Raw genomic sequence first — 27893 nt, 5'->3', positions numbered from 1 at the left:
GTGTAACGTGTATTCATACGTTGGTAATGCATGAATACGTGGAGTTATAATAAGAATACAGTAAGTCGGAATGAGGACGGCCGTTCGGACAAACAGATTGGATAATATTCAGTGTATTAGTATCGGAGATATCCAGCGGAGATGCTCACCGTTCATGGTTGCAGATAATAACTTGTAACCAAGTAAGGTAACACTGTCTTTCGGCTTTTTCCCTGCCAGATCATGTTTCTCTTCTCGAGAGAGATCGAAAGTTTCGCAAAGGCAATGCGTAATGATAAAATGTAACAAGATAATCATGTATTTCAGCGATATTAAATGCAACATTATCGATAGTTTATAAAAATATAATGTTAAAAAAAAACAGCATGGGATGTAAAAATTGTGTTCTTATTCCTGGCTCCAACCAACTTATCGTCTTTTTTAGAATGTTAGGGTCGGCTCTCTTCGTCCTCAGGTTGTAGGTCCTTCTGTCACGGACAGCGTTACCTAGGCCCTAGGCCATGCCTCGGGATGTAAATTTAGTGAAGTTTTTTTTTTATTATTTCGATTTATTAAGTGTTCATTTAAGAACTAATTTCCCCGAATATTCCGTAATGGGCAGAAGCGTTCAGAGAGATTGTCCGATATGATCGCGAGCGTGTAAGAAATCTCCGAGACAAAGGCGCATTCCCACGTTCCTCACAGTGCTTCCGAGTGAATAATCATAGTTTTACGGCACCATACAAATAAACTAAATATCAAACGAAGAAATTTAATTACACGTGGTGGCGTTAAGGAGCCGGAACAAAGGGGGTTAACGAAACAAAAACAGCGTATAAGGTTTCATTGCGAAATCCCGACGCGTATGCATTACCGCGGCGACCGCCGACCTTGGGTCCTCGCCGCTGACGTCACCGCGAAAAAGGCCGTGTGTAACCGACTTTGCGGCGTGCCCGCGCGGAATTTTTCCGAGAAAGAGATGGTACCCGAAAAAAGGTCAAAACGCGGGCAACGGTCGTTATTTCCAGGCACAGTCTCGGTCGGGACCTTGCCGCGTGGACGACTCGGCCGGCGCGCAGGACGAGCCGAGATCTGGCCGCCTTGCACCGATGGTGGATACGTGGGAATTAATCGCTCGATTGTCTAGATTACACGCGAAACGGCAAACTCGTGGCGAATGAGGAAAGAATAACGTGTATACTATTGGACTAAGACATGAGGCGGCGGAGGCTAGATAGCTCTCGAGTGGTATACGATACAGAATGCGCGAAGTTTCGATAGGTTTCGGTAGGTATAAGTAAAGTATACGTACCTACACATGCTACTAATTAAGCGTGCTTATGAGCATGGCTAAGGGTGAAGACTGACCGGAGCATTTCGTCGTAACGTGACATGTTACGATGCGAGCATTCAGGCAGTCAGTACAGCGAGCCGAGAGCTCCATCCATAGTTTCGGATGCTCGCTGATGCTCGCCGCGAGCAATGTTACGACGAAATGCTCCGGTCAGTCTCCACCTTAAGACGAGCATTCTCTCTAGCTGTATACATTTGCTTGAAATAGGCATGCTCGTTTGCATACATCGATACAGGCATGCTCATAAGCAAACCTGTTCAAACGCACAAATCGTCCAGAAAAAATTAGATTACATTTCACCAGACAGTGACCTTACATGTTCAAGAAATACAAATACACAATATGAAGGGTAATTCTGAACTCTGTTATGTAAGAAATATATATTTAATACATATAATATATAAATATATAATATATAATATGTAAATATCGTTCACTCCTTTCAAGAATGTCATAAATCAAAAAACTTGATTTTTCAGGAGAACGTTTTTAAAGTTTAAAAATATAACACAATGTATTAAAAATAAATATCAAGCCACTTATTGAACTTTTTACTGTGCAACAGATCTTTTTAGGTAAAACCTGGTTTTTACTCCATTTGAAAAATGTTTAATATATTTAAAGAAATAATTAAGCAATACCTTTTCTTCAAAATGCAAAAACAACATTTTCTGCCCTGCAGCGGGTAAATATTTTGTTAAAAATATGCCTTTTTTGTTGGGATATAGTTCATTTTCTGGGCATCCCAAAAACATGCACAACTGAAAATTGAGAATTTTCGATTTATGACGTTCTTGAAAGGAGTGAGCGATATATTATTATTAAAAAAAAATAACGACAACAGTTTACAAAACCAAATCACTGACGCTACAAAAAAAAACTGTGTGTTGCTTTCACGTATCGCTAAAGCAAAAATGGCAATTGCCGGTATTGAAAATGATCTTACCACACACCTACAACATTGCCGCTACTATAAAACAAATGAAATTTTTAGGTTGTGTTGCCTTTTGTTATAATGACCCTACATCCGATACCATCTCACCAAGTGGCCTTGACAGCGATGAGTCACGGGACAGTAGCCGCACAAGGCACCACCGCCAAAACTCTCATTCTCTCGCAAAGGACGCGACATGCTTTTGAGGGATATCGAGTGCGCAGAATTTCAGATGACACCCGACAGCAGTACATGCTCGGTACATAAACCCAACCGCATATCAGTTTTTTGTTATTTTAAAAAAAAATATGTATACAAAATTACTAATTGAATGTATCCCCAAAAGTAAAAAAGTTGCCCCGCCCGGAGGGGAGGTGACACGGTTTGTCAAACAATGACCCGCTTACATTAAATTTGGCACCTGATAAAACGAGAACAAACATTGGAAATATGTATTCACCAGAAATTGAAAAGGGGTAAATAAATTCATACATTATTATCAAAATATAATTTAAAAGAAAACGCTTGTTTTTTACCTATTGAGTTATATTTATTTTATTTTAACGACTAGTTTCGGACGCTACAATATGTACCCATGTACGGAGGTGTGTCTTAAATCGCGGCTGATATAACAAACTAACTAACTAACTAACCATCACGCCGCTTCCCCACAGGGGTAGGCAGAGAGAATAGAACGCCACCCCACTCTGTCTTCGCAAACATTCTTCGCCTCTTCCACGTTCATGCATCTCCTTACACATACCCGCCGATTATTTCGATATGCGATAATTTCGATATCCGATAATTTCGATATTCGCTAATTTTGATATTCGATTATTTCGATATCCGATTATTTCAACATGAGGCTGATATCGTAGTCGTACAGGATAAAGTGACAAACTAACAAAACGTAAAATGTTCAGGAGGGCCATTTAAGTCACTTTTGCTAGGCAAGAAAATAAACATCAATGCAGTTAGTCATTTTAACAAGTCATTATATTATACTTCCAAGTTTAAAATCCTTTGGGATTTTTTCAGGGCAATATTAAGTTAGTAATATATCAAATAGTCAATAATCACGTTTTGTAAAAAAAAATGCACTTGGTCACTTTCTCCTGTATGACTACGATATGCGAATGTAAAATATTCTTAGGGCTGGTATGCCGATGGGTTAAGAAGTCCTCGTCAATTTGGCCGTCGGGGCGCCCACGCGAGGCGGGTCACCAGTCAACAGTCACCCTGCTCCCGCATTCTCCGAGGACTATGCCCCACCGAGCTGCGAGCGGCCGGCCAACAGACGGAGTCAATTTTTAGAAAGAATTTCAGCGCTCGAAACCTGTTCTCGGCACCCAGAGAGCAACGATACTGTTTATCAACGGCCGATTCATGTTAATTCTACGTGGATTTTGAATGGGACCCAGCTCTTGAGATATTCGTGTGTAAGAAACAACTGCCGAGTTATCAGCTTGTGCTAAGATAATGTGCGGAGATAAGTTGCGAGTGCGTTTCTTACTCTTAACAGTCATGATAGAGAATTTTAAAACGAAGTATTTTATAAATCATATTTTCATATGGTGTACGGAGTGTGTGGAAGTTTTTGGTATCGTAAGGGAAGGGTAAGGACGTCCGCCGATGAGATGGGTGGACGACATCAGGAAGTTTGCTGGAAGACAGTGGATGGGGACGGCGCAGGATCGGGAGGAGTGGAGGCGGAAGGGGGAGGCCTTTGTCCAGCAGTGGACCTCAACGGGCTGATATGATGATGAAGGGAAGGGTATGAGTATTTCAATGTTTTAGAATTTAGTACACAAACCCTGATGATGACAAGGTTCTTGTCGAAACCGGTTGGATAAAATGTACCAATAAAAAGTGGTTAAAACAAAGTTGTTTTATTTTATAAAGTTTATAAAATGTGCCACAAAGTATCTGCGAAAAACATTCAAGAAACGAAGTATTTTCTTAATTATTTTGACATCTCAACATAGCAGAAGAAGAATATAGAAATCTGGATACATATAGGGATTATGACCTGTCATAGGCTGGTTAAGTGATTACTTTACATAGTGTGATAACCACACTACTCAACTTTTTAGAAATCCTACATATGTATATCATAAATCTCATGACGCTTTATGTTTAGGCTCACTAGAGCCATCTATGGTTTGCTTGAAAAAGCTTTTATGTAGCAGAGACCCTTTTATTTAGATAAATGCAAGATTCTAACCCAAACATCCATTTCTTCTTCATCTATGTTGATACGTCAAAACGTACAGTGGAGAAGCCCAGATTTGTAAACAAGGATTCGTATAACACCCACAAGTGTTGTAAATATTTTTACTAACTCGTCCAATAATAATAAAAGAAAAACTAACCATCACGCTGTTTCCCCGTAAGAGTAGACAAAGAGAATAGAACCCCTCACCAGTATGTCTTGATCCTTCCAAATTCGTATGCAGGAATCCAATATTCGTACATACGAATTTGGAAGGACTCCTCTTTACACTCATATAATCACACTGATAAAATTAAAGGATATTTGGTAAGGTGGGGAATTATTAAATTGAAAAATATATATTCAATTTCAAACCGAGCGGAAAGTACGACACGGCGACACTACTGCTGACCGGATATCCCATGTGTTCATCGACCACACCGCGTAGGAAACGCAACCGAGATAGGTTCCATACCAATAACCTCTACAGACCAGGCACCAGGCACTACGCGGTGTCAGAATGCAAGTGTGTGTGTGTGTTTTTTTTTTAAACATTTATTTGTCAACTATATACATACATAAAAATACATATACTGTATACATTCATCAAAAAAATTAATAACATAATTAATTTTTTTGTTGCAAAGCCACCTTGTGTGTCTTGTCGGTGGAGTTATTTTTACATACGTTTTTATTGTTTTTATCCATTTTGACCTAATATACACACAAAAAAGATAGAGAAAAAAAAACTATAAACATTTTCATAGAATCAACTCTTGATCATTTGCCCATTCCTTTATTTTGCCTTAGTTCCATATTTTATTTTCACCCCTTGCCTCCGTCGGCAACAAATTAAAAATATTTGGAACGATATATTGCAGTGTTGGGCTCCCATATTTATTGTTAATTCTTGGGACTATCAAACCTTCGTTGTGGGTAAATCGTGTATCATAGTTGTGTACTAGAAGATTTTTATATATTTTTATAGTTTGTTGTTCAACGATGATACTCATCCACAATATTCTATTTCCATACGGTATCAATGCATAGATCTTTGAAGGTCATATTTTCCATACACTTTTTTGCAAATAGAACACTCGCATTTCGACACTGGGCAGTCCTGAGATTCAGGCGTGATTCAACATATTATAAAATTTGTTCGATTATCGGACTAAAGGTGAATCACACCCGGTCTACTGCGGGGGCCGAACGGGCCGGAAAAAATAGACGAATGACCATAAATAATACACCATAAATTAAACAATGTAGTAACAGAGGTGCTTATCATAAACAGTAAACAAAAGTGATTATATCGATAGCTTCAAGTGCGATTTTACAGGAGATGCGAAAATTGCATTGTTTACATATTTTTTAAAGAGTACAGTAAACCTCCTTAAAACGTTGACACATCGCTCACTCCTTTCAACAACGTCATATATAAAAAAGACTTGATTTTTCAGGAGAACGTTTTTAAAGTTTAAAAATATAATACAATGTATTAAAAATAAATATCAAGCCATTTATTGAACTTTTTACTGTGCAACAGATCTTTTTAGGTAAAACCTAAAAGTTCTTTCTCCATTTGAAAAATATTTAGTATATTTAAAAAAATAATTAAACGATACATTTTCTTCAAAATGCAAAAACAACACTTTCTGCCATGTAGCGGGTAAATATTAAGTTAAAAATATGCCTCTTTTGCTGGGATATAGTACATTTTCTGGGCATTCCGAAAACATGCACAACTGAAAATTGACGATTTTTTATTTATGACGTTCTTGAAAGGAGTGAGCGACATGTACCCCTTTATCTTGGGGAATTTTATGAAGGGTTAATTTTTTAAATTTTATTTTTACATTTTAACTAGCCAAAATGACTGAAATGAGTCATTAAAATTTTTAATATAATTTTAAAACATTAACTTCCCTATAATGTCTATAATTAATGTTGCATTTTCATTTTACACTCATTTAATACCTTATTCCTGAACTGACTACTAAATACTAAATCATATTGATGTAATTTATGATCAAAATCAATAAGCCTTGAAGGCTTACCAAAGGAGAGTTAAGATTTTTTTATTTTTTTAATGTAAGTGTAAAATACACATCTTAAATTAAACAAAAAATTAGGTACTGAGCCATAATACCCACGGAAGTACTTTCAATTCCATTGTTACGAGATCAATTCCCAGTGATGCTTAACCCGATGGTTGCCAGAGACGAGATATCTCGGCAAATGGCGGAGTGCCCGTATGGCCAGAGACGAGATATCTCGTCAGTACTTTTGATGACGTATTACTCCGCAGTTTTAACTCATATTGACAATCTGTCAAAAACGGAACATACATTGCCATCAGTTGAAGTTGTCACAAAATATTTTATAAAGTTTTTAAATACTTTTAAGTGATTTATCGGTATCACTTTCAGCTGACAGTTGACAGATGTCATTAGGGCTACCACTCAAACCACTTGAAATATTGATTATTTTAATCGATTGTTTTGAACGCCAGGGGTTTTTATTTTGCTCAATTTTTTTGTGTTTTTCTTATTATTTTAAAATATTCCATTGATAAATAATAGTTGTGTGTTAATATTAAATTTAATAAAAACTTGCGTGTGCGACTTAGTGTGACAACCCTGAAAATTTGAAACTGGTTTAACTTCAAGAATAAAACTCTAACAATCGATGCGGGATATAATATTTGGTAAGTAAATTATAATTCAATAAAAACAACAAAAAAAAAATCTTTAGACAACTTTTTTTTTTCAAAAAAATACTTGGCCTGTTGAGCACTGCGGCGTAATTTATTTGCGGCCATGAAAAGGTTAAGGGGCATTGCAACTTAGTATGTTCAATAAACATTATTAATAAAACTTTTTACTAAAATTCCATTACTTATGAATAGTATAATAAAAAATATGTTTATTTTAAAAGCAAAAAGATAAGCGTAAATAGAGTTTCATTAACGTATTACTGTTTAAACACCATATTTTTTTCATAATTCTTCATTCTAAGTAAATATCAATTATTTTAATAAATCAATAAAAATAATACGTTTTTATTGATGGCAATATTTATGCACTTTTGTTCTATTAAATTCTAATATAATTCGTAAGTTTCATGTATACCATGAGGTAAAAAAAAATCCATGAATCCCCCCAACGAAAGGAATGCCTTTTTAAAATTGTATTTTATATCCAGGTTATTTTTTCGATATTAAAAAAAAACGAACTACAGTTATCAACAGTATATTTTTTTATCTTTAGAATGAAGATACCGTTAGCATATCGATAATTAATAAATTGATAATTAACTCTAACAAAAAAATTGCTGAAAAAATATACATAATTATGTGAGAATATTTTTATGCTATGTGAATGAATGTCTTTTTATGTGATTTTTTAGATGTAAAAAAACTGGGTACGATGTCATTAATCGACACAAAATCTAGTTGTGAAATTGACACAACGTAATTATGACATAAAATTTAGTGCTTTAGTAATAGTCTCAATGTGTGTACTTTAAATTCTGAACATATTTTTTGGTACATTTTGTAGTATGTGCCAAAATGAATAAAGAAATAATTTCATGTTTTAGATATTAAGACAGTTACATCGGTGAGGTTTACAGCGAATGGTTGATATTTGGTTGAATGAAATGCAACGCTAACCCGCCATGGACACCGTAGTACGGCTTTCAGTTGTAAAATAAAATAACCTTGTCTAATAAATAAGGCCTCCAATTAAATGTCGGCTCGCTATAATCGCTATCTGTCGGGTCACAGAAAACTAAGTACGAGTAATTGTCGAGTGATACGAGCGGAATTCGGGAAGTGCAAGGTGTGCCGGGTGTGAAGTTTCTAGAGAATTAGGTTTACTATAACCATATGCACACGTCATCCACCGTCTACAGATGATTGTGAGATTTTAAATCGATACGAGGCGAGGGGCAACGCACGGCCACTGTAGCGATAGCACCATTCGTACACCTTCGCGGGAGGACGTACACCGAGTCTCGCGTCTCCTTCTGCCCGTTGCATTTTGACAGATAAGAAGGAGACGGCCGCTGGCACGACGGTCGCAACCTGCGGATAATAAACGAAATGGGCGGACAGCGCTAGTTCGCCGATTTCAACGACGATATTCGGGCCCAATTCCCGGACACACGGCCGAAACAACCGTTAAACGGATTAAATAATTGAATCGCCGAGTTACGGCGGCACAGTATTGCACATTTGGGCTAATAAAAGTAGAGTTAAATCCTTACTTCCTCTCGCCGCATAATCTCCACTTGCAGACGTTTGTGGAATTCTTCGCATTCGTCCTTGTATTTCTCCATTTCCTCCTTTGTTTGACGCATTTTTTTCTTTAACACATCCAGTATGGTGCCCTGTTGCATGTTTGTCGTCATTTTCGAGGATTATTTACTATCACAAACACTAATGAAGATGTAGGCAACACGACCAAGGCTCTGACACCCGTACGTCACTGAAAAAACCACTGACTGGCGAGGATGGGCCGAGCGGCAGGCGGCGGCGGCAGGCGGTTCGGGCGCCTGGGTTGGTCCAATACCCAACATGGCGACCGGTAGAGAGGGACGCACAATGCGACAACTTTTACCCGCCGTCACACCTGACGTAACCGCTCAACGACAATTATTTCGATAAAAATTATCAGCAGATAAATTCAGTCACAGTACATATTCGAATGAAATTTTCATTCGTTCCATTACAAACAGGGACTTGTGGTGAACGAAACCAAAACTTAATATTGTTATTTGTTTTTGTTTTCAAAACAATATATATTTTTTAAATCATGTACCTTCATGATCATGGAAATGCTAATGTGTCACGGGTATTGGCAAATATTTGTTAGGCCATGTTAGGGACTATTTTCAGGAATATTTAGTCATAAAAGCGAAAATAATTTATTTACCCCGAAATACAAATGAATATTTAAAAATATAATAGCTGAATTTATAGAGATAGACAACGATTTTTTGGCCGACAAAAATAAAGTAAGGGTAAACAATATATACTGTAGAATAAAAGTTAAATAAACCCATCTGTTAATTTATATTAATTTGTGATATTGAAGTTTATTTTTTATTGTGTTGTCGCTTATCGCAGTACGACAATTTTAACGTCTGTAAAAAGCGAAAGCACTCCGCAGTGGGAATAGTAGCTCCACCTGTTAGCGAACAATAGCAACAGAGGACTACTTCCTGTGGGGATTACAAATTTGAAAAAGAAGCGCCAAATTAACAATCAAAATAGGTTAGGTTCGCTACGCACCGTTGATTATTTTCTTTCATCATAAAGTAACCGATCAATTCACAATAGCACGCATGTAAAGCATTCATGGGAATAAACAATTGATTTTAGAGACACAAGAGTACATTAATAAAGTACCTAACATTTAAATAATAAGGTCGGAGGTGGCCCCAATTCAAAGCCCGATTTACAGAGGGTGATTGGTAAAAACCTACACACGTACATACATGTAGCTACAACCGTAGTATTAATTTTATAAAATAGTATCGAATTTAATAAAATCGATCCCCTACTAATCTATTTAACCTAACTTAGACGTCAAATGATTTAAATTTTAAATTCAAATATTTTTCAAAATTAAAAATTAAGGGGAAAAACAATGGCATACCGAGTTATCATAGTTGTCGTTTAGGTTATAAGTAATTTAGAGATTGCTTTGTTTGCTTCCAATATCCTTGGATCATGTGTAATTAACGAATTTCGGAAAAAATAAAGCACATTCGACACCTCAGTTCCATAGAACGAATGTCAAAAAAAACGCTTGTATTGAATTACTTATTTTATTCGAATATCGGTTGCACAAAATAACAAATAATTAAAAATTATTGTTTGATGCTAGTTGGATATATAATTTCATTCGGAAATATATAAAAATTAATAATATCACAGTAATATAAACATATAAGTATGTAACATATTTGGAGATATCCACGAATCACTAATTCGTAGTTGTAATTCTAGTGAATTGAGCCATCGATATATTCACAATATTACTTGAAGATATACTTGGGATTTTTTATTATTCGTTTGTAAATGCCATAACTAGGCCAAACAACTGTCACAAAATTGATTTTTATGTGTTTTTTAACAATAAAATACAACTTAGTAGACTCAAGAAATCAGTGTTTGATTTTAACATAAAAATTAATTAAAATATTTTTTTAATATAAAAATTAATAGACTTGGAACCTTTTTAATTGGATATAGCATATACTCAAGATAGGACACCAGAAAACTCAGGTTTATATTGTAGGAAGACAGTTATCATAATTTCATGTGATGAAAAAATAACGTAAAGTTACTTTTTTAAAGTTAAATAAATAAAAAAAAGAATTAACATTTAAAATCCAGACAACTGTTTGATCACAAAGGTTCTATACGTAGGTACTTTTCAGTCCTGCATACTCAGCTACCAATCTACTTCCGTGGGTAAAACGGAAATGCTATAATACAATGTGAATGCGTACCTATGTGTAGTTAAAATGATGCTTTGTTTACGTCTGCGAGTAAATTTGTAATTATTATTGTTACGTAGACTGGAATTACTTAATTCACTATCTTTATATAACTAGATTAAACTGATGACCCGATGAACCGACTTTTTAATTAAAGCTCCTAAAATTATAAATAATTAAGTGGATACTTTCTATATCCCACAATTCAAAGTTAAATTAAACATTGATTCCCAAATCAAATAGGAAATTAAAATATTTTGTCAATATTTAACAAGCCGATGTTTATATATTAGATAAAAATATAGAACAATAAATTGATCGCAGGAGGCTCATCCCTTTTAAAAACAGGTCACAAGGTCTACCAAGATGAAGAAGAAGAAGAAGAATAAATTTCAAGACTTGCATAGGTCGAGTTTCAGATACATTACTGAATAAGGGGCTTGTTTATGTCAGATTTCATCACACTTCTAGATTCAAGCCTTGCATAGTTCAGATTTCAGATACAGTACTAAATTCAAGCCTTGCACAGGTCAAATTTCAGGCATATTACTGGATTCAAACCTTGTATAGGTAAGATTTAAGATACAGTACTAAATTAAAGCCTTGCATAGGTCATATTTCAGACATGTTACTGGATTCAAGCCTTGCATAGGTCACATTTCAGATACAGTACTAAATTCAAGCCTTGCACAGGTCAAATTTCAGGCATATTACTGGATTCAAACCTTGTATAGGTAAGATTTAAGATACAGTACTAAATTAAAGCCTTGCATAGGTCATATTTCAGACATGTTACTGGATTCAAGCCTTGCATAGGTCACATTTCAGATACAGTACTAAATTCAGGCCTTGCATTGGTCAGATTTCAGATACAGTACCGATACTGAATTTCTAAACCCTACATTATTCAGTCTTCGTACACAGCACCTCTAAGCCCGATTTAGCCTCCAAACTCCTGCAGAGCTGTTGAGACGAAACCAAGAATGGTTATACAATTCAGACTTGACACTGAATTCCATAATTTGAATCTGTGATAGATTATCCGACCATATCCATTTTCAACGGTTGCGTAAATGGTAACGCTTTTTTTAATCGCGTCTAATATGATCGTTGTGAAAAAATTCACAACTGGCATATGGCAATGATACCATATAAGTCACACGGAGAACGGCACTGACGACATTGGAAGAAGCGAGCGACTAGCCGTCAACTCTTGCATCGTGATTCGTGATCGAATCCTTGAGGACTCAAAGGGCCATTGCGTAAACGACTGCCAAAGAGTGGCTGCATTTTTGAAGGAAATTATTACATTATATGTACCAATTTTTAAAGAACTCTGGCGAAAAATTTATTTCAGAACCCCGATTTTTGTGACTCTTATTTATTATGTATATTAATTATGTAATCATTTATGTAAGTATCAAATTATTTTCACTCGGACACAAACATTTTCAATTTCATTTGTCGTTTTTCATTAATTAATCCGGCAGTCACATTTTAGTATAACAACTTAATATTGTCGATAAAAATGATTTTCGTTTATCCGACTTCTCTGCGACATAAACTTTTTATTATGTTTACAATTCAAAAACCGGCAAAAAAGGCTTTATATTTTTGTCAGTTCGAGAAATTCGATATATTTTTTTGTTCATCTAAACTTATGCATGGGTATATGTGTTTTGATACATTGGTAAAGTTGTGTTTTAACGTTCTCTTGGCAGAAAAAATGCGTATAAAAAAATAGAAAATTCACTGTTCTGTATTTTTTTAATGAAGTATTCATAATTTCCATTAAAACCATACATCCATTAAACAAATGAACTCTGATGCTTATTAAGAAAAACACACAGACAAACGACACATCAAGTAAAACCCTTTTACGGTGTTAATTAGTCAACTTTGACGATGGGAAAATTAATATAACCATCCGGGTGTATTTTAAATGTCATATAATTAAATCAACCTCGGGTTTTAGTGACCACTTCGGCCAGCGAACAATTCCTTAAATGAATTGGACCTGCCATCTAAACGAAGTCAATGGAAATGAAATGAAAAATCGTAGGAACTCAATCAATCGAACACTGTCCTACTAGTAATGTAAATCACGAGACATATCAATCAATCAAATACTGAAGAACCACGTGTTGATAACCGCAAGAAGTCCATTTTCAACGCAAGTACTTAGTGGAGATCTTAGTGATATAATTTTGTCGAAGTTTTCCACATTCCCTTTTCTTTATTTTCCAAAAAATCTGAATTTATCAGTATGTCGATGTTAAGACATCATTTAAAATTTTCAAAATTGTAAAATATAAGCCGAATTCACAAAATTTTGATTATTTTTATTTTATGGGTTTTCACCCTTCGAGTGTGCTCTAACTAATTTCTAGCTGTTCCAGTCTTCAACCAAATTAAAAACAGATTTTTAGTTATTGCGTAAGTGCATTTAACGCATATTTTTTGTCGTTGATGATAAAATCTAACAAATAATTTATTTATACTGAAAAGGTACCATATAAAAAATACAATATACATTATTACATCGATATTGCTTAAAATGTCAAGTCAAATACGTTCCAGTGGTGTAAAATAGGTTTTATCTATTCTACTTTGTAAAAGCTATGTGTGTAATTAGTTTTTAACAAAAAACCTTTTAGCTTTCTCCAATCTTTTGATAAGGGCGTGACTTCCTAAATCACCCTAAAACTGACGGATAATGCTCGAATTCTTTCGTTCAAATAAATGGATACATAAGTACTTATTATTATTATTATAAGTTATGTAAATGGAGTCTGGGTCCAGTACAGATGTGGATAGAAATTAAGCGGCGATCGGACAGTGATTCAACTCTGCCTTTGTTACCTCAGGTGAGGAGGTAAACTGTATCTTAAGAGTTCGAAGTGACTCATACAACGTACAACAAGTATATGGTTTTCATATTATGTAGGTCAGACGATTTTGGACGACCATCGTAGGAGATAACTTAAATGTTAGAAATGAAACAGAAAACATAAACAAAAATGTATTATCTTCGAAGTTTTTACCCTCTGTAAATTAAAAATAAATGGCTGTGAATGTTTTCATTAATTGATTCGGCTTTTCACTTTGTGGCAATATCTACCCATTTTTAATTTAAGTTCAAAATCTATTGTGACACGTGTTTCGACGCATTCCGCATCATTTTCAAATACCGTTTCAAATGCGTTTGACTATGATGCAATCAATGGATCGAAACACGTGTCAATAGATTTTAAGAAATAGTGATATTTGCCAAGTAAAACTTAAATTAAAAATGGCTTTAAATGGCACAAAAAAGAACAAATCTGCGTTAAAAGAAGAATGACAATGCTAAAAATTAGACAATTAATGTAATACATATTTAAAGTTCATACAAAATTAAGTAAAATATAACTCGCATGAGAAACAAAAAATGAGTACGACTTGTCTGGTTTAATAAAACAACTAAGTATATACTTTTTTCCACATTTTTCAATATTTCCACATTATCAATGAAAAAAGCTATATGGTTGTTGTTTTAGTATTTAAAATATAGTTAAACGACCACCAAGAAATGTAAGTACAAAACTTAAATTTAAGACATTAGAATTTATTATAAGTATTTCTTAGAGAATCGTTACAAGCTCTATAATTTTAAAATGTTTATTGCATTTCAAAAATATATTAAACATTTTATAAACGTTTTGAAAAATTTTAAATTTTTGCATCCTCCCAAGTCAGATCCGCGTCCCGAAGTTCTGACGAGAACTGCCGACGAATTGTCAGCAGTGGTCGTCCTGGGCAGCGCGAACCTGATGCCTTGTAGAAGAGGCAAGCTTGATTAAGGCTCTCAGGAGGCATGCGGAGTACATGGCCAAGCCAACTGAATCGCCTTTTCTTGACGACAGTTGTGACCAAGATTTGCTGCGTCCTACGCCTCATCTCTTCATTCCTCACAAATTCCTCACAAAAATTCTCCGCAAACACCTATTCTCAAAGCTTAGTACACGGCTGCTCTGGGCCTTTGTAAGGTGCCATGTTTCACAGCCGTATAAGAGAACAGGAGCAATGCAGGCATTGTACGTACGGCACAATACGTACGTAGTTGGCTTTAACAGTTGCTGTTAATTTACCAAACTAACGATTAGTCAAAATCGTAGAGTAATTCAATATGGTAGGCATAATTCACGGATATTTTATTGATTTATCGTTCTGATTACCCCCAAAGAGCGCTAATGATGCCATGGCGTTTGTATGTCAAGGTACTCGACCTTTATTTTGATATTGAAATGAACATAATTGAACGGTCACAATAATATTTCACGATAAATGCGGCTTTAAATTTTAAAAGTCGTGATTCGTCACACCTCTTGGCGAAGGTACCTCACATGCGTGGAAAATATGTCGCGTGTGAGGGCTTACGGATCCAAAGTTTATTTATATATATATATATATATATATATATATATATATATATATATATATATATATATATATATATATATATATATATATATATATGTACATATATATATGTATATACATATATAAATATATATATATATATATATATATATATATATATATATATATATATATATATATATATATATATATATATATATATATATATATATATATATATATATATATATATATATAAATATATATATATATATATATATATATATATACATATATAAATAAATATATATATATATATACATATATATATATATATATATATATATATATATATATATATATATATATATATATATATATATATATATCTGCCCCCGGACCTACCCCCCGGACCTACTCCCAAACCCAAAATGTTGAGGAGGAATACCAGGCAGACTTTTGCTACTCTAACGACCCTATCAAGCATTGCCTGATATAAACTTGAAGAATAAGGAATACTGCAGGGATTTTTCATACATTCAAAAAGGGCCTCTCAATCTAACATAGATGGCTCTGTGAACTTATATTATATTAATAATTAATTGATATATGTAGGCATTCCACAAATTTGAGCAGTGTGGTTGTCAAACATGGGTATAATGGTGAATGTTGCACGTGTGTAAAGTGATCATATAACCAGCTTATGGCAGGCATAAGCCCTGTAAGTTGATTGCGTTCAAATATTTATCCAAAAATCTGGGGTTTCTCCCCTTAGGAGTTTTTTTTTTATATCTCAACATAGATTAAGAAGAATATGAAAATCTGGGTATTGAAGTGATCACCATACTTCCATATTCTTCTTCATATTTGTTGGGATGTCAAAACAATGCAACAAATATTTCACTTGCATCTTTCAGAGGGTCATATCTTGATTTGTCATTTTACAATGACTCATGTCACTTATCAAAACGGAAAGGGGCAATCTATATTTCTCTAAATGTTTGTTATTTGATTTCTTATTTACACAAAATATTTTTAAATTAACTAGCGTCATTATTATCTTGTATAAATAGTAGGAAAAGTGATACCGAATCCAATGATAACAAAAAAAATCAATCATTTTTGTCGATGCCGCACTTTTACTTATGAGCGCAGTAACCTAGACATAAAATTATTTTAAAGAAAACAAAAAAAAACATGATTTTTTACTCACCATATTGCTATGCGGTATTATATGCAAAACTGCTGAGCAAATTTTAAAAAAATGTGCTGCGGTTTGAAATGCATTTCCGGCCGATTCAATAATAATTAAAAATAAAATAAAAACCAACTAACCATCACGCCGCTTCACCGCAGGGGTAGACAAATCAATGAATCTTTGCCTCTTCCACATTCATGTGTTTCCTCATACATACCAGCTAAAAATTCCGAATCCTGATCTGACCACATTCAAGTATTCGAAATACTTTGTCACGCGTTTTCCTCGGTCTTCCTCTGCTTCTACTACCAACCACATTCGCCTCATAAATTTGTTTTACTATTCTTGTTTCACTCGTTCGATTCACATGCCCAAACCATCTTAACACACCTTTCTTAATTTTATCGATATGCCTTCATTATCTCCTAATATCAACATTCGAACATCTATCATACAAAATTTTGCAATATCAAAACGACTGAAGATATAGGAACAATAATAACATATTAAGGGGGAGTATTTGGTTGTTAGTGAGTACATACAACCAATTAAGTAAGCGAACGGCTGCGCAAGAAACCACACGTGTGGACTGCGTGCTATTTTTTTTTAAATAAATTTAAAAAAACATGTTTTTATATATTTTTTTAACTCCTTAACTTACAATAACAATTTTCTTTTCAAAACAATATACTAATATTTATTTCGAAGTAAAACTTAATTTTTTCAAAACAAAACGAATTTTTAAGTAAAATGTTTAATTGCTTCAAATGTTACCTGAGTTTAAAGAAAATTAAGTTACGATTCATCGTATGTCGGGTCTTAATATAAAAGGAAAAACGTGTGTATTTTAAATAGTTTAACTTTTTTTAAATCGCCATCTGTTTCAAGTAGCGATAAATTCACACGGTGGACAGATGGATTACTCATCGGCTTGCATCAGTGCACCGTGTGCACAATCTCGTTAGTTCTGCATAGAGAATAATAGGTAAAAAGTCTATAGAAATAATGGTCCATATCCATACGCCGTAAATGAGTCCGCGCTGAATGTGAACGAGTCGCCGCGGCCCGTTCAGCTGTTCACCTCGACTAAACATCTGTGAATGCGCCGTGAGTATTGACTCCATATATGGGAAACGGTACAGAGACACTCTGACATCGATTACGGCCAGGACAATAACACATCACGTACCGGTGTACCAGAATTTCAGACTTTTTTTGTGATATCTCCATCATTGCAAAATACTCGTAAATCTGATGTAGGTTTCAATTTCAGTTCGATTACATCTAGTAGCAGCAAAGTTGATAAAATTTTTTTCGCAATAATCACTTACTGTTATTCAGATATTTAAAATCGTTTTTAAATACATGAAAAATATGTGATATGAAAAATATACTAATATTACTAAGGTCAACAATATATGAACACATTTTTAAAGGGAATAAATATCCTCAAATCTGATAATTTTCATGAAAAGCGAAAAATGATTGTAATAAATGGATTTTTTTTAATCAAGGGCTATTGAAATATGTTGCGGCATAACATTTAAATTGAAATAATTTTAAAAATGCATTGGAATAGTTCGGACGAAAAATAGAAAAAAGCGAAAATGTATGAAAATAATAGACTTCAAGTGCGTGAGAAATAGATTGATGATAAATTCTTACGAAATTCGAGAAAATTGTTTGATAAAAAACAGAGAGAGAGTTAATTAAGAGATGGGAAGGTGGGAAAATATGATATTCCATCGTTAAATCCTGTGAAAAACAGCTATTACTAATATTGCAGAAACCAATATTGGAGAAAAAACTAATTATTACCAACAAAATAAGACAATGCCATAAAAAAACAGGGTCGCGAAATTGTATAATGTATAAGGGTTTGTTAGTGTATGATGAGATGCCTGAATGTATGAAGAATGAAAAAAGTCTGTAAGAATCTTTAAGAAGATGTAAATATATATATGATGTAAATTAAGTGTAAAAAATAGTTTGCATTAAAATGTAATATAAGCTAACTAATGAAATAATTTTTAATTTTAGTTTTACTTAGTAAATACCACTATTTCTTAAGATCTACTGTGACCCGTGTTTCGATGCATTTCTCGTCATTTTTAACACCGTATGTGTTTGAAAATGATGCGGAATGCATCGAAACTCCTGTCACAGTAGAATTTAAGAAAAAGTGGTATTTTCAAAGTAAAACTTAAATTAAAAATTGATAGATTTTACCACAAAGTTACTGCGGAATAAATTAATAAAATTAAAGAAAAATAATAAAATAAAATAAAATAAAATGTACGATCACTATCAAGTAGACCCGTCCTCAAAGTGTTGATAAAGCCTTTATCGCGGAGCCATGAGTGGCGCCCGCCTGAAAGGTTTGAAAGGGGAGTGGCAGCCATCTCAAATACATACATATTGATCACAATACAAGGTATACCATGGACAAACTATTTATTATACATATCCTATACACAGGGCTACCGCTAGAGAAATTAACATCATCAAATACCAGTAAAAACAAAATATTAACTGAATATGTCCGAGCGTATAAGTACAATGATAGAGGAAATAACTTACTTAAAAACCGCTCTCAAATATTTCATTGGGGGAAAAATATTGCATTTTTAGTATATTTCTCTTATTTCCTATATATCTTGGTGAATCTCTATCCATACTTACAACACAGCGATTTTTTAATCACCTAACGCCCTATCCCTACTCGTGAGCGGATTTACTCTTTTTGTTCAAAGTTAATATAATTTAATGTATATAATTTACATTTGAAGCACTAACTTTGTGATTTTCCATTATATAATTGAAATATAACTTAATTAATACTAAAAAAGTAGTAAAATTAATAAAAAAAAATAGTATTTATCAGTCTTGATAAAGAAGCGGTTAGCTTCGAAACCAGTAGACATTATAATTAAGTTATTATAAAATATTTATAGTGATTTTAAAACAAAGTTACATTTTAATTGTAATTTAATGTAATTCTTGGCAAAAACACTCGCTATCTTGCGAGTGACATGAGTTTATACATTTCATTGATTCTAAGTTAGCAGTGAAGTTACATAGGTGTATGATATTAGTTGTATAATGTTGCATGTGAGTTTAGATAGGATGTGAGTACAATACTGCAAGATCAGTTTTAGTTTCATGGAAAACATGGGACAGGAAAGAGAGAGCAAATCTTATACCTTTAAAATTTAACTAACAAACGGAGAAAACAGACATTCTAGATTAGAATAGACACTATTTCTAATATCCTTATAATTAGAAATAGGTATCAAATCGTGGTAGAGTGGGTTCGAACCGAGAAACTGTGACTCGAGAGTCCGTGACACTAACCACGGGACCACAACCCATCACTGAAGTTCGAGTATGAATGCACTTTTTAATACGACCCTATTACCATCAATATCCTATAGCGTTTAATGAAATCACGACAACTCTCGGATAGAGATAAGATTCCTTTTGTATGTAAAGTCAATGATTTATTATCCACTTGATTCATTCGAGTAGAGTATTTCCTAAGACGTCACGACTAGTGTCACAAAAGAGGACATGTCATGAGTTTTATTCCCCGTACATAGAACGTCGTATGGTATCGTTTGATGGATTATTCGCCATTCTAGCATTCGCGTGCGACAACCGTGTGGAAAATCTCAATTTATTATTATACAAGGCTTTATATCGGCGTCTTAGTCGAACAGACCTTATTAAATTTAAAGAGATTTTACCATTTTACTAAATTTATGGGAGATCCAAGATGATTTACAGTATACTCAATATTTTCTACTTCCAATAAAAGTGGAACTACAAACACGCTAACTACTTACTGTAGATAGATCCATTTAACTACTATTCAACCGTTTACAGTAAACCCCCCTATAACGTCGACATAGTTACCGCGTTATCCGAGGGAACATTAAAGGGGAATGATGTTTTAAATTGTATTTTTACATTTTAACCAGCGGAAATCACTGAAATGAGTCATATTTAAAATTAAAATATATTTTAAAAACATATACCCCTATAACGTTTTCTCCAATAACGTGGGACTTACTGTACATGCATCATAAATACGGTGCTAGATAATGATTTGAAATGCATCGAAACACGTGTCACAAAATATTGAAACAAATTGTGGTATTTACCAAGTAAAGGTTAATTTAAAAATGATAGATATGAATTACCACAAAATAACTCCCGAATCAATTAATGAAACAAAAATATAACTGAATTAAATTTTTCTGAAATCCACATGTAGATTTTTAACAACTGATTAGTAAAAAATATCAAAAGTATTATTTTTTTTCTTCATAAAAAATCTTAAATTATCGTTGGAAAATTTTCACGTTATAAAAATGTTTATTATCTAAAATAGAGATCAATTATCAATAAACTGGATGAATGAAGCGAGGAATTGAATATCGGTTTGAAAATAAACAAACTGCCATATAGTCTAAACCAGGAATAGAACGGTAGCAGCCATCTGTTTTATTTTAAAATACCCAAACGATAATCTATTAGGAAAAGATAATAAACACACACATTAGTTCCCATCTCACATCGGTACTACAATATATATTTTTAAATCTATCCCTTTAAATAAAAAACCTTTTAGTATGAATAATTTTTATTAGAATCCTACCTATCCATCAAACCTCATCCCTTAGTTTTTCCTTCTACCCCCTTCCCTAAACTCCCGTTTTCCTTTGCCTTCCTTCCTATCATCAATTTGTAATTTATGATTTTGTTCAAGTACTATCTACCCTCTGATTGCAAACAGCTTTATAAGGTATTCATTTATAGATTGACGTTTATTTAGTAGAAGTCCATTATAATTTATGTATTAAATGTTAAATAAAACACTGATTTTTTTAGTTGACTTAGTTGTATTTTATTGTTAAAAAAAAACTAGTAAAAAATTAATTTACTAGTTTGATTTAATTTAAAGTCCGCCTCCGTAGTGTAATGGTCAGCACGCTCGGCTACCGTTCTGGAGGTCCTGGGTTCGATTCCCAAGGGGGGTAAAATAAATATAAGTGATTTTTTTCACTGTCATATTTATTCAATAATACCCTGGACTGGTACCTGAAGCGGAGGGCTGATCACCTTTCCTTCATGTGTAAACGATCAAGATAACACTGCGTTTATATGACGCAGTGCCCTATGCACCATTGGGGTGCGGATAAGGGTTTTATTATTATTATTATTAAAAATTAATTTTGTGACAGTTGTTTCGCCTGGTTATGGCATTTTCAAATATGTTTTTAACAATAAAATACAACTTAGACTCAAAAAATCAGCGTTTGAATTGACATTTAATACATAAAAGCTACATAAGGTATCAAACGTTTTGACCAATATCACTAGTCTGTTTTTGGTTGGTTGGAAGATATTACTTTCTTTCAATAAGCCCGCTAATGTACTTATTTCTTTTCTGTACATGAAGTTTAAATAAATAATTAAATTTTCTAAATTTCATTTGAATGGGAATAATTTTGCAATTTTAAGCCGTGACAGACCAACATAGATTATGGTTTAAAACATTTTGAGTGTGTCCAAATACTTGTTCACAAATCTGGATTATCCTCAATTATAGGAGTAATTTTTCATATTATTTTCATGTTATTTTTCTAGTGAAAATTCTACTGATTCAAGTAGGTACAATGTTTCGAAATTGTATCATATATATATATATATATATATATATATATATATATATATATATATATATATATATATATATATATATATAGAACTTCCAAGAATTTGAGTAGTGTTGTTGTCAATACTGGGTAGAATTGGTTAATGTTACGCGTGTGTAAAGTGATCACTTAAACCAACCTATGACGGCCGTAAGCCCCAAAAAGTAAGTCAAAAATAATATAGATCATAGTTAAAATTTCAAAGGTAATACAAGTGCATTGAGTTTGATTAGTTGATAAATTAATTGCAAACATTGTGGTCAAGCTATTGGCAGTGGTCGATGACATACTACTTACCCCATCTCATTAAGACCATAATATTCATAATTTCCATATAAGGTAAACTTGCTAAACTGATAACGACCGTCTGCATAGTGACGCAATGATTTTATATATAAATCCTCATGAACATAATTATTTTATAACACTATCTTTTTAATTGATATCGCGGATGATTAATTTGAGGTTTGAGCAAGCTAGCGCCATCTGTGATTTTAACTGGGCACTGATTATACGCGTTTAAGTGAAAATACTCGATATTGCACATTATTTTATCTCAGTGTTCCGCAAAGTGTGTGCCGCGGCACACTGGTGCACCGTGGTGATTAGTTGGTGAGTCGCGGAAAAAGACACTTACCGATAAACGAGCGAGAATAATTCATTCAGCTGAAAACTGATCGGACATTATTTATTTATTTATTTTTCAAAACATATTACATGCATAAGTCATATATATAATATTCCCGATGAGTAATTTCTATTTCTCATTTTGGGACATGGGATTAAGGTTAACAAGACTGGAACACAAATTATAATATTGCAAAAAAGATTTTTTTTAAATAACCAAAACTAATATATGGCAAAATATAAAAACAATGAACAGGTATTATAAATAGGCATAAACTAAAATGAAACCGAATTTTTTTCCGAAACACATCTAGCACATTTTTGGCTGCATTTGAAAAATGAATATCCACTGCTTTCAAAGCGTTGCTATTGCCATTCTTTTACCGTTTGCCACGACTTGTGCGAATTGGGATTTTCTACTCTAACTGCTTTTTAAAAAAATAAGAGAACGCCTGTGGACGCTTAACGAATTTTTTTTTAAATTACCTAACGTCCAAGTGACTCTAAAATCTAGCTACGGCTTATGCAACACCGTTTATCATGTCCCTACTCAGGCTTCAACTTTATAAGTTTCATAGCCTATGCCTACTTGTGAGTGGATTTACTCTTTATGTTTAAAGTTACTATAATTTCATGTTTTTCATGAGTGAAAATTCTAGGCAAAAACACTCGCAACGACAGCAGCAGCTGAGAGCAGCCTTATCAAAAATTGCCCCAAAATTTTATCGCTTATGCTCTGTTAAACAGGCTTAGATTTTGTGTAATATATGTTTTCGCATTGTAACAATTTTATTAATTAATCAATATTAAATAAACTTTATAATTAAAATGTAACTTGGTTTTAAAATCACTATAAATATTTTATTATAACTTAATTATATCAAGACTGATAAAGAAGTGGTTAGCTTCGAAACCGGTAGACCAATAATTAAGTTATAATAAAAAAATATAAAGTGATTTCAAAACAACGTTTCATTTTTAATTATAAAATGAAAAATCACAAAGTTAGTGCTTCAAATATAAATTATAAATAAACTTTGTTTTTATCTTTGGAGTACTTCTAAAATTTCTCGATTTGGCAGGTGTACCTTGAACAGAAAAAGTTTGCGAAACACTGTTTTTTTCTGAAGCATATTATGGTGTAATGTGTAATGTCGGCGTTGCAGTAGACGAGTCATATGCTCGCACTGTCGCAAAACTATACGTGGGACCATCATTTATGTGGGACAAGCCAATTTAAATTCAGACTAATTATTATTCGTAAACCTACATAGTGTCTATTGTTCAAACTTAACACGGAAAACGTGACAAATTACATATACACTCCACCCTGCTATAAAGTAAATTATTTGATTTTTACCTGGGTTAAATAAATATTAGCGATTTTACACTCTAATATTTATTTAATATTACCCTAGACTGGTCACTAAAGCGCAGGAGTGATCACCTTGCCTTCATGCAAGTAACGATCAAGATAACTCTGCGTCAATATGATGCAGTCCCCTGTGCACCATCGGGTGCGGATAAGGGTCATAGAAGAATAATAAATTTAACCACACAATAATTGTCATCAACAGTTTTTATTGATATTGAATTCAGAGCGGAGACCACAGTAACAAAAAATGCGCTAAGAGTGTCAGAAATGAAGACTCCAAGGAGCGTATCTGGCAAGAGTCTACGAGATAGAATAAAGAGCATCAGGATAAGGGAAATATGCGAGATCGATGATGTCGTTAGGTGGGGAAGGCAACGAGGAAGTCAATGGTATGTGCGTGTGAGAAGAATGGAACCATCCAGACTCCCCCACATTTATTTTATTTATTTATTTCATAGATACATACATTTTTTACTATATGTATTACGGCTCTTTATGCATGGCCTGTGTTGAGCCGAAATACTTACATGTAAATACAATTTTATTATTATTATTATTTGTTTTTTTAATTAATTGCACTGCACGGCCAACTGCAAGGTAAAATACTCGCGAGCAGGCCACCAAAGATATGGATTGACAGCTGGGAATCGACCTCTAATCCCTCTTAAAAACAGGGGAAAAGTTCTACAGCAAGAAGAAGAAGAAAAGACCTATTTGCATTACTCATGTATGATTCTTTATCCAAGAACGCTTTTATAAAGTTTTTTTTATATGCTTATTTTTCCTGTTAAGCAGTTCGGCTGTCCAAATTTAAAACACAGTAAGGGACATTTTTTTTGTAGTACGTTTTTTTTGCATTTTTGGACTAAGTAGAGTCTACTTAGTCCATAAATGCAAAAAAAACGTACTACAAAAAAATGTCCCTTACTGTGTTTTAAATTTGGACAGCCGAGTTGTCCTAAAGCAGTTATTTTCCTTTAAATATTTTGAGTGTTCCTATATAACTTTTTCTATATAAAGATATCAATAAAAGTATTGAAAACCTTTAATTGAGGTAAAATCCAACTTTTGTGAACAAAAATATGGGCTGTAAATATTATGAATTTATTAGCTTAGGATAACATAGAATAGTAAAATTGATCACATTATTCACGTAATTTGCAATGAATTAACTGGATTATCAAATTGCATAGCATAAAGTGTCCTATGCGTCACCATACGTGGATAATGGGAGAGAAAGTAAGAATGATTCGGTTGAAAACTGAAAGAAAATCCCTGAAACATAATTTTCATTCAAATGTCAAAACCACGTGGGTGCCGCACATGCGCAAAACGATTTCAAGTGACAGGTGACAGTGCGTTAAGGGAATATTGCCGGAATGTCATCTCTCAGCTGATAACCCATTTAGCAGTGTCTGTGTTGTACTTTCTGCATGCGCCCGTAAATGAGAACACATGGGGCGGAATGAATTCGGGCAACGCGCTGGCCTCATTTTCCGGAACATTTAACATAAATATTTGCCCGCCCAAACATGACGCGGGAATATAAATAGTTCCAAAGTACGCAGTTGGCGTCCAACCCGAATCGAATGCGATTCCGCTAAGAAACCGTGCAGTTGATAATTCACTTTGTAAATACGATAACGAGATGGCAAACAAGTCGATAGCCACCGGCTAATGGAAGACGGTTTCATCACCGCGAGGGTTATCGAGCCGTGGCGAGTGAAAATACATATTTAAATAGAAAATTATCAATGCAACAATAATTTAATTAATTCATTTATTGTGACTCGCGTCTAGAAGTCGACCAGTACGTTCGCGAATAGTGCAGCTTCATGCATGAACTGACACGACTAGCGAGGACGACATTCTATTCTATGACTCGAGTCAATTAACTTCGAGGAATTTCAAAACAATGGAATGCGAGGTGCCAAAATCGGCAGAACGTAGCGGAGCATAGTAAACAAAGAATGATATTTACCCTTTTCAATGCCGTATTCTTGATATTCTGCAGCTCATTTCTTATTAAGGAAAACCTTATCATCGTATCTGAGCTGAAGATCGAGCTCCCGAAGGCGAGGCCTGGATAGTCGGAGGACCTGTGGCGCCTTCGCGCGTCTCTCTCGGCGGCTAGCTCCGCCCTCTCACTGGGGCACCTCAGCCGAGAGAGCTCTTCTATCTCCGGATCCTGGTCGGGGATCTCGGAGTCCCCTTCTCCCTCCCCGCCGGAGCACCCCTCCGCCGAGCCCCGCGGCTCCCATCGGATCTCCTCGTCCCTGAACTCCTTCAGGGGACGGTCTCTGTCTTTCCGAGCGGGTCTCCTCTTCTTCGGAACCTCGGCAACCTTCTTCGGTCGGTCGGAGTCGCTGTCGCACAGATCGATGGTATCGATCACGCGAAAGTTCGCGTTGCTAATGTCATTGTTTTGATTCGTCACTATACTGTCAGATTTGAGCGCACTTTTGTTTTCGTTCCTAATCAAACCGTTTTCCGACGAAGACGCGTTGTTATTGTCTACATCGCGCGACCGCCCCGTCTTGCTAGGGGTGCTTGTCAAACATTTGTTGTCGCGATCAGCTGGTTTGTTTCCGTCGGTTTGTTTTGGAACATTTCGAGCGGCGATTGAGGTTACGTGGCCCGACGCATCGAGATGGGAGGCGTCGCTGCCCGAAGGCGCGAAGTCGGGACCGGCGGGGGCTCGCGTGCCCCTGTCGCGGGGGTGGTGCTGGTGACCCCGCTTTTTACCGGTCCCCGAACCGAGTTTTCGACTTGACATTTCGTCGCACTTCACCGTCCCACCGTGCCCGCGGCCATTTTGCCTCGACTGATCGTCAGAGGTCGTGCGCGGCGCCTCGTTGCGCCTGCGCATGCGGCGCGCACTGCGCGGCTTGCTAGACATCTGTCGGTCGCCGCACGAAATAGGAGCGCGCGAAGTTTTAACTTTATTCTTTCCCGACTGCTTCTTGGCGAATGGGGAATTTCCCGACAGAGGGGACTTGAATTGAATGTTGGCAGCTACCCGATTTGCAAACATCGCGCCAAGATGACAAACGTTTATAAATACGATTGATTTTTATTAATATGTATTTTTATAAATCCGGAATCTTTATAGATTCTTAAATGATTACGTTCACTTCGAAGGCTTTTATTAATGGAGCGTAGAGTAGCCACCGAACTCTCCGACACCGAGGAGGTAACTCGCGAAAATCGCGAGTGCAGATGTAATATTTGGCAATCGCGCAAAGTGTGTAGGGAAAAAGTGGATGGTTTCCCCCATCATTCATCGATATACATAGTCGATGATTCTCTCCGGCACGCAGAGTCTCGGGGGGCTATAAATAGGCCCGCGGCGTGCGGAGGCTGCCGCCATATTTGGTCCCGGAGCCCCGAGGACCGCGCCGCAAATAGAACCGGGAACACTTGAGAAGGCCCAGACCCAGACGCAGTTCGAGTTAGAACAATGTTCCTTTGGTAGCGGACAATAGGGAACAATTTTGATGAAATAAACCATTCTAAACTAATATCTAAGAATTCATTCAAAAGAGCGCACGACATTTTTTTGTTCATTGATGATATATACTTT

General features: G+C 34.8%; 1 protein-coding gene across 24 annotated transcripts in view; it reads right to left on the bottom strand.

Moving 5' to 3' along the window:
- Tm1 (tropomyosin 1) overlaps window positions 1-27893 on the bottom strand; it is an 88525-nt gene that overhangs the window by 45541 nt on the left and 15091 nt on the right. For 10 of the 24 annotated variants that reach the window (XM_088273492.1, XM_088273494.1, XM_088273493.1 and 7 more), the window contains exon 1: window positions 26292-27604. The exons of 8 other annotated variants lie outside the window; for them this stretch is intronic. In XM_088273492.1, coding sequence (XP_088129618.1) covers window positions 26292-27344 — 1053 coding nt within the window. In that variant the 5' untranslated portion in view covers window positions 27345-27604. Of the gene's footprint in view, window positions 1-8748; window positions 8988-26291; window positions 27605-27893 lie in introns of those variants that run through there. 6 more of the 24 variants (XM_088273507.1, XM_088273508.1, XM_088273509.1 and 3 more) reach the window with 1 other exon arrangement.

The sequence above is a fragment of the Brachycentrus maculatus genome, unplaced genomic scaffold (assembly GCF_059751285.1).
Source record: "Brachycentrus maculatus isolate JH-2025_06_01 unplaced genomic scaffold, ASM5975128v1 h1tg000586l, whole genome shotgun sequence".
Lineage (NCBI taxonomy): Eukaryota > Metazoa > Arthropoda > Insecta > Trichoptera > Brachycentridae > Brachycentrus > Brachycentrus maculatus.
This window is presented reverse-complemented; position numbering and strand designations above follow the sequence as displayed.